Here is an 8,517-nt window from a genome sequence, read left to right on the forward strand (position 1 = left end):
GAGGGATTTGAAGGCTTCAACCCAGGATGGATCCCACTCCATTCCCCTCCTCCCCCACTCTGGCTCCTTCCCTTCTCAAAGAAAACCCCAGCTCTTACGGCATCCTGATGGCGTCCTCCAGTCATGGACCACAGCTCCACGCTTCCGACACGTTGCCGCGTATGTCTCCAGCACCTGGCAGAGGATCGACCTCGCCCCATCACTCAGGCATAGGTCTGACAGGCAGCTGTGATAGAAGTCTTGAGGCTTCACTATGTTGTGACATGCTCTGAAGGGTCCCTGGAAGGATTTTTTGATGATCCCACAATATTGGTTCCTGCCATAAAGCTCCTTCTTATCCTCATCACACACTGGGCATGTTCCATCACAATAGTCCCAACAAATTGGGTCACTGGCCTCAGAGTCAGCACTTTTCCAGCTTTTGGCCCATGTGACAATGGCAGTGATGTTGTCACCAGCCTCGGGGATGTCGTTGAGGGGCTTGAGGTTGAAATTCCCGCAGAGGCCGCGGACATGGCGGAAGTAGCTGCTGGGGAGGTCGATCAGGAGGTGCCAGTTCCAGTCATAGGAGACCCGGAGACCAAAGTCTGTCTCCAGAGCAACACGGAGCCCACTGGGACGGACCCGCACCTTCCCATCTGCCAGGAGCACTGGGAGCAGCGTTACCTCCCCATTCACCTGCCGACGGCCCAACGTTCCCAGTTATCTGAATGTTTTATTCTCAACACACACCAATATTTTATTCCAAATGTACCCTAATATTCTATTCCCCACATAGCCCCATTCTTTATTCCCAGCATATTCCAATGCTAAATTGCATCATATCCCAACATTTTACATCTTACATATCCCAACATTATATTCCTGCCATATTTTGCTACTGACATACCCCAACATTCTCTTCCCACTATGACCCAATGTTTTATTCCCAAAATATCCAAACACCCCAGAGTATTTTATCCCTGCTGCATCCCAACATTTTATTCCTGAAATACCCAAATATTTTATTCTCTAGACACACCAACATTTTATCCCAGTTTATCTCAACATCTTATTCCCGGCATATCCTGTTTTATTGCTGACATACCCCAACATTTCATTCCTAACAAATCCCAACATCTTATTCCAAGCTTATCACAACATTCTGTTCCTGAAATTTCCAGATATTCTCTTTCCCATATTTTGTTCCCACCATTTCTCAACTTTTTATTCCTGACATATCCAAACATTTTATTCCCAAAATATCCCAACATTTCAACAATCCATCTCCCAATCTGACTGATTTATCCCAAAATAACATTGGCACTGGCTGGATGAAGCAAAAAGTGGGGGAAAAGCCCAAAATCTCATATTTCCACCCAACTCACCCGGACTTTTCCAACTTCATTCCGGTGGAAGGAGATGCGTTGTCCGTAGACGTCAACATTGACCAAGGAGACATAGGACACAGATTGGATCCCGCCACGGATATCGTTCTTGGCCTCAACCCTGAAGGGCACCAGCCCAGGGTCATTTCCATGGGATTCGGCCATGGTGTAGGTGCAGGTTCCTTGGAAGTCGAAGTCAAGGCCGTTGAAGGTGCGGAAGTGTGGGTCACCCCATGCCCAGCACGTGGCAACCAGGGCCGGGACACAGCGGGATTGGGCACCGTGGGGCCGGCAGCGCTCCTTGGGGCGGCAGTGCAGGGACTTGCAGGGGTCTGGGAGGAGAGGGAGAGCAGGATGAGCCGTGGGCTGGGTGAAATAGGAGATAAACACTGCAGGAAGCCATGGGCTGGGGAAAAGGATAGGGAAAAAATTGGGGGTAACTCACATGAGAGAGAAAACTCTGAGATGAGAAAGACCACGGAATAGGAAAAATCACCGTATGGAAGAAATTATGGGAACAGTAGTGGAATGAACCATGGGAGAAATCATGGGATGGAAAACCATGGGAAAGACCATGGGAAAAACAATGAGAAAAACCATGGGAAAGACCACAGAAGAAGCCATGGGATGGGAGAAACCTTAGGAGAAACCATCAGAAGAATTGCCCCATCCCTGAGGCTTAGTGACACACGCAGGATTCTGTTCCCTCCACCTCCCTTTCCCTTTTTTCCACAGTCAACCCCTCAAGCATCCCCAGATCCACTTTGCATCGAAAGTCCCCTTTTCCCTCATTTTTCCTCACTTTTATTGATGCATCCCAAGACCCCTTCCCGGATTTCGCAGGATTCGTCCTCAGTGCAAGTGTGCTCATGGCAGGTAAGGCCCTGGCCAGGGACACAGGTGCAACGGCGCTGGCAGTGATCCCTGAAAAACATCTCATGGGGCTGTGGGGAGGGAGAAGGGAGAAAGGGAAACCCATGAAAATAGGGGATATAAAGAAAAAATGCAGAAAAAAAGGGCATAAATGGAGAAGAATAGGGAAAATAGTGAACAAATTGCAAGGCAAAGGGATGTACATACTTACCTTTCCTATAAATAGAGGAAAAGGGGGAAATGCAGGGAAAAAAAGACATAAATGCATAAAAATAGGGGGGAAATGCTGGGGGAAAGCATAATTATAGGAAAAATGTGGGAAATGCAGAAAAAGAAATGCAAATGTATAACAGGGAGAAATACAGGCAAGAAAAAAGATTTCACTGCCTAAAAATAGAGGAAAAGAAAGGAAATGCAAGAGAAATATGACATAAAAATAGGGGGATGGAAAGGGGAAAAATGGTGGGAAAATGAGATAGAAAAATAGGGGGAAATGCAAGAAATAAAGGTGTAAATGCATAAAAATAGGGGGAAATTAATTTTTAATGGGGGAAATTAACTTTTAAAATGTAAATACATTAGGCTAGGAAAAAAGAAAACAACATGAAAACAGGTAAATGCAGAAAAATAGGAGAGAAGAGAAAACAAATGAGGAAAAATATAGCTAAAGACATAAAAATAGAAGAAGGAAGAAGGAAATGAAAGAAAAAAAGGAAGCAAATGTATAAAAATAGGGAAAAAATGAAGGGAAAAAAGACATAAATGCCTAAAAACAGGAAAAAAGGGCAGAAATACTACCTTATAGTCTTCCTCATCGCTAAAGCATCCGCAGTGCTCCTCAGGAATGCAACTGTGTCCATCAAAGACAAAGCCCTGATGGCACTGGCAGCCCTCAGTGCAGGTTTGGGGACAGGTGGTGGCATTTCCAGCACAGGTGTTGGCACAGGTGTTAGTGCAAATGGAGTAGGTGCTGTTGGCTGGGCAGGTGAGGGCTGGAATTTTCATGGAATCATGGATTGAGTTGTATTGGAAGGGACCTTAAAGCTCATCCCATCACCCCATGGTGTCACCACTGTCACCCACACCCAAACAGGGAACATTCCCCGCCTGTGCCCCCCCAAACTCCAGTATCACCTGGAGATCTTCCCAACCCCAAACAGGACATTTTCCCCTGTGCCCTCCCAAAACTCACGGCAGAAGGATGGTGTCCTCCAAGCCCCCACAGTGACTCCGGCATGTTGGCACATGGTGACATAGCTCTGGATATTCTGGCACAGGACATGCGTGTCCCCTCCCATCATACAGAGGTCATGGATGCAGGATTGGGAATACGGGATGGGGTCGATCATGCGATGGCAGGAGCCAAAGGGACCTTCGGGGGCCGTGAGGAGGCCACAGTAGTTGGGTCTTTGGAGGACTGCCACTTTCTCCTCTGGGCAGGTGGAACACTCATCCTTGGGACACGTGTCATCGCAAGGCGTGTCTGTTGTTTTCCATGCAGATCCAAAGGCTGTTGCATCTGGAGCCAGTTGGCCACTGGAGAGCTGGAAATCGTCATTGCGTTGGCCATTGTAGTTGCCACAGAGGCCACACAGGCGCCCCATGTAGGTCTGGGGGACTGTGACCATCACGTGCTGGACAAGGTCATAGTGGACAACGAGGCCGAAGTCAGTGCGGAGCAGGACACCTGTCCCATGTACATAGACCTGGACCTGTCCCTCTCTCAGGATGGTGGGGAGGTGGTGGGAGATGGAATCCACCTGGGATAGAGAAGGAAGAGTCCTCCAGTGAGAAGGTGAGACAAAAAATTTTGGGAAAACATCTTCCAAACAATATTCTGACACATTTGTGGATCCCACTTGGAAGGAAAAGTTCGGACGAGAATGGATTAGTCTTGCAGATGGAGTGAGGGCTCCCCTCATCAAGGAAGCACAGATTTGCGGCTGATTGAGGTAGAACAAAAAATTTAGGGAAAACACTTTCCCACCAAAGTTTTAGTGCATTTACAGACCTTGCTTACAAAGAAAGGTTGGCAGGAGTATGGACTGGGCTTGGAGATGGGCTGAGGTGTCTCTTGCATCAAGGAAACCCAATTTGGGGGGCATCCCATGAGATCTGGAATATCAAGTGCCACCTTACCATGACATCTGCCCTCTCTCCTTGTTTCAAGGTCAAGGTGACCCCATAGACTTCCACAGACAATGCTTGTATCCCAGAGACCTTCCCCTTCTGCCGCGCCTCCTTCTGGATTGTGACAGTAAATGATGTCGCGTTGTCACCTGTGCAGGTCTGGGTGAGGATGTTGGAACAAGTACCAGTGATGTTGAAGGCCATCCCATCAAAGCTGACATAGGTGTGGTCACCTGTGGCCACGCAGGTGCTGGACACCTGCAAGGGACACTGGAAGACACCATCAATGACCTTCCCAGGGCGGCCATCAGGACAGGAAGTATTTTGGCACTTCACAGTGCCACCAGAGAGGCACTGGCACATCTCCTTCTCTGTGGGGTAGAACGTCTCCCCCTCTTTGTAGTAGACTCCGTGGTGGCTGCAGCCACAGTGGGACGTGGGGACGCACTCATCGCCGCTGAGCATGAAACCATCCTGACATGTGCAGCCCTCACGGCACCGCCCTGGGCACGTGGCAGAGTCAGCGCCGCAGGTGTGCTGGCAGGTGTGCGAGCAGAGCTCATAGGAGCTGTTGGAAGGACAGGGAATATCTGCCGGGAGACAATGGGATTCCTGAGGAACCAGGAAATTCCAAGCCAAATCCTGGAAATTTCCTGGAATTCAGGAGCAAACTTCACCAAATACAGAGATTTTTAGCCCAGTTTCATGGCAAACCCTCAATTTTCCTCCCTGCGGATGTGATGAGGGGCATCATCAAATGATGACCCAATGATTATCTGATGACGATCCAATGATCATCCATAAAGAATATGCCAGCCCATTACAATAGGAATTCTTACTGCTAAACCACCCAATTTCCCACATTTTCATGGAGAAAAATGCAACATTCACCCAAAGAATTGCTCCACACTGGGTCCTCAACTGACCTCCAAGCTGGATCCCTTTAACACAATTCCACTATTTTTGGTGCATTTTTTGGTGGTTGGCCCGCTAAATTATCCATTTTGTAGCCAAAACCAGGAAACTGGAGATTTAGAAGGGGTTACTTATTCCAGATGAGACAGCTACCTTAGGAAGGGTTTATTTTGGGTGGATTATGGGATCAACCAAGAGTTTGGGTGGAAATCCCACTGGATTCACACCCACCTCTGGCTTGTTCATACATGGATTTGGAGCAGACTTGCAGATCCTCTGGATACTGCTGAAGGAAAATCCCTCCCATTATCCCAACTTACAGCAGAAATTATCTGTCCTCCACCTCCCAATGGACACACCAGCAGTCTGGCATCTGGTGGCGTAGAGGGCAATGATTGCACACATCCCTTCTTCCTGATCAGGGAACAGGCAGGAGTCATGGATGCAGCTCTGGAAGTACTGGTGGGCATCAACATGACCATGACATGCTCCAAAAGGTCCATCCGCTTCCAAAATAATTTCACACCCCTTCCCAGATACTTGCTGTTGAAGCCGGGAAGGTGCAACAGTGCTGGAACATTCCACTGTTGACCTCTCACCACATCCTGGGACATCTGTGACCTTCCAGCTGCTCCCAAAGGCATCTGGGTCTGATGTCACATGTCGTCGCTGGCGGCGCCATTGTAGTTCCCACAGAGCCCACACAGGGTGTTGGCAAAGCCACTGGGCACTGTGATGTGGCTGTACCAGTCGCAGGTGACAACGAGGCCAAAATTGGTCTCTACCACCACGTCCTGCCCGTCACGATAGACAACAATCTTTCTTTCACTGTAGCGATACGGGAGATTGACTAACTGCTCATCAATCTGGAGAGAAAACCATAAAAAGTGATCAAATTTGGAGCCTGATGGTAAATTCCAACTATTTTCAACAGCCAGAGCAATCAAAAAGCATTGATTTAATTAAATTTTGAATTGAATTAAATTTGGGATTTAAGAGGGTGAGAAGGTCCAAGTCCCAAGAGGAGGCTGATCAACCACTCATTGATCTGGGGAGAAAACCATAAAAATTGATAACTTTTGGGTCTGATGGCAAATTCCAATTCCGCTTTCAACAGCTGGAACACCCAAATGACATTGATTCTATTACATTTCAGATTTAAGCACTTGTTAATGGGATGAGGTTTGGGATGAGGTGCAGAATGTGGTGAAAAGATAAGGGATCATTCCCTAAACTCACCATGATTTTTCCAGGGTGTTCCCTGCTGATGCTGATGGTTTTGTTGTAGACTTTGACTGTCACCACAGCAATGGATGACATGAGCTTGTCACGCCGGTGGCCATTCTGCACCAATACCTGGAATCCCACCAAATTTGGGGTGTCCTCACATAACCCAACCAACAGGTAGGTACATGTCCCCTGGAAGACGAATCTCTTGCCATCAAAGGTCTCGTAGTGGGTGGCTCCAACAGCAGTGCAGACCCCAGAAATTTTGGGATAACAATCCTGGATCCCCTCCTCCACTCGGCATTCCTCCTTGGCGCCACAACCAGAATCCCGGCACACCGCCTGCCGCTGCTCCGCGTCACAAACGCAGCGTTGGGTGCAGGTGAGGTCACCCCAAAATTCCTCACCAAGGCCACGGAAGAGACCCCGAAAGACACAGCCACATTCAGAGGGGGGTAGCAGGTGTTGCCATCAAGGACAAGGCCCTCATGGCACACGCAGGTGTCCACGCAGGTGGTGACAGCAGTGCAGCTGGATGACACAGCAGGAATGTTGCAGGTGGCAGGGCAGGCAAGGCCACAGGTGCTGTAGGTGCTGTTGGGCAGGCAAGTGAGAGCCGGACAGGGAGGGAGACAGTGGTCAGGGTGCAGTGGCACATGGCGAGAGAGACTTCTTTGACTATCTACACAGATATCCTGGAGGCTCCATAGGTTTTCTGAAGTCTCCACAGACTTCCTAGGCCTTCCACCTGGACTTTCTGGAGTCTGTATGGAATTCCATGGCCTTCCTGCCTGGATCTGCTGCCATAACCTTTCCCAACCCATGATCCCATGGATCTTCAGTCCCACATTAATTAGGTTCCGCCCACCCCAAGGAGTATTTTACCCAACCACCCTCTACTCACGACATCCCACTGTTGTCCTCCAATCGGAAACATTGATCCCCTCCTCCTGGCAGTCATCAGCATAGATCTGGAGGGCGTGGCACAGCACATCATGACGTCCCTCATTGGCACACAGGTCATTGATACAGTTCTTCACGTAGATATTGGGCCTGATAGTGTCATGACATGACTGGAATGGCCCAGAATGATGGGACAACTTCCCACACCAGGTTTCTGCCTTGTATGCCACCACCTGGTCCCATCTGCACCGCCCACAGTTGCCGTCGCAGGTGTCCTGGCAGCAGCCACTCTCACTGGCCACCTTCCAGCTCCTCCCCAGCTCCACAATATCCCACACCTGTTTTCCATCAGGAGAGAGGGCGTCATCTTGGGGGTCCCCATTGTTGTTCCCACACATTCCGCAGACTTTTCCAGAAAGAGTAGCCGGAAGCTTGATCACTACATGATCGTCCCAGTTGTAGAGGACCTTCAGGTTGAAATCCGAGTGGATCAACATGGATTTACCCTTCTTGTAGATGTGGAGCTTCCCATGGGAGAGGGAGATGGGGAGGTGCGAGCGGAGGTTGCTCACCTGCAGGACAACAACAACCATCAACACAACCAAAACCCATCAAAATTGGGCAATACATGGAGATGAAGAAGACAGGAAGTGTTTTCATGCAAGGGTTACCTGCACATCAGCAAATCCTGAAATTATTTAAGAAAAGACCCTCAAGATCATTGCTAAATATGGAATTGCAGTGAAATTCCATGAGATTACTTGGAATTTGGGAATGATGATGGTATTTTGCTTACCCTCACCATCCCGTTCTCTGACCGGACAGCAGTGACAGTGATGTTGTCAACATGGACGGTGATGGACCCGATGGAGGAAACTTTGGAGTTCTCCTTTTTCTCCTTTTTGACTTCAACAGAGAAGGCAGGAAGGGTAGGATCCGGATTGCAGATGGTGGTCAAGGTGTAGGTACATGTTCCCATGAAATCAAAGGATTTTCCATCAAAACTCCGGTAGTGTGGCCCGCCAGCAAGCCAACAGGTGGAGAAAATCTCCTGGATGCACTCCGGTTGTCCATCCACCATCTCACACCTCTCCTCGCATAC

The 8,517-nt window shown here is 48.9% G+C and overlaps 1 protein-coding gene across 1 annotated transcript; it reads right to left on the bottom strand.

Moving 5' to 3' along the window:
* Nucleotides 1–334: 334 nt before the first annotated feature.
* LOC136302499 (IgGFc-binding protein-like) lies at nucleotides 335–5,592 on the bottom strand. Its single transcript, XM_066205973.1, has 7 exons — nucleotides 5,517–5,592; nucleotides 4,380–4,960; nucleotides 3,433–4,000; nucleotides 3,039–3,232; nucleotides 1,368–1,616; nucleotides 456–678; nucleotides 335–339 (listed from the first exon to the last, which is right to left on the bottom strand). Exons 1-7 carry the CDS (start codon nucleotides 5,590–5,592, stop codon nucleotides 335–337), a joined length of 1,896 nt encoding a protein of 631 aa, XP_066062070.1.
* Between the last annotated feature and the right edge of the window lie 2,925 nt (nucleotides 5,593–8,517).

Source organism: Chamaea fasciata, unplaced genomic scaffold (genome assembly GCF_029207755.1).
Source record: "Chamaea fasciata isolate MVZ Bird 193981 ecotype frontalis unplaced genomic scaffold, bChaFas1.0.hap1 SCAF_29, whole genome shotgun sequence".
NCBI lineage: Eukaryota > Metazoa > Chordata > Aves > Passeriformes > Sylviidae > Chamaea > Chamaea fasciata.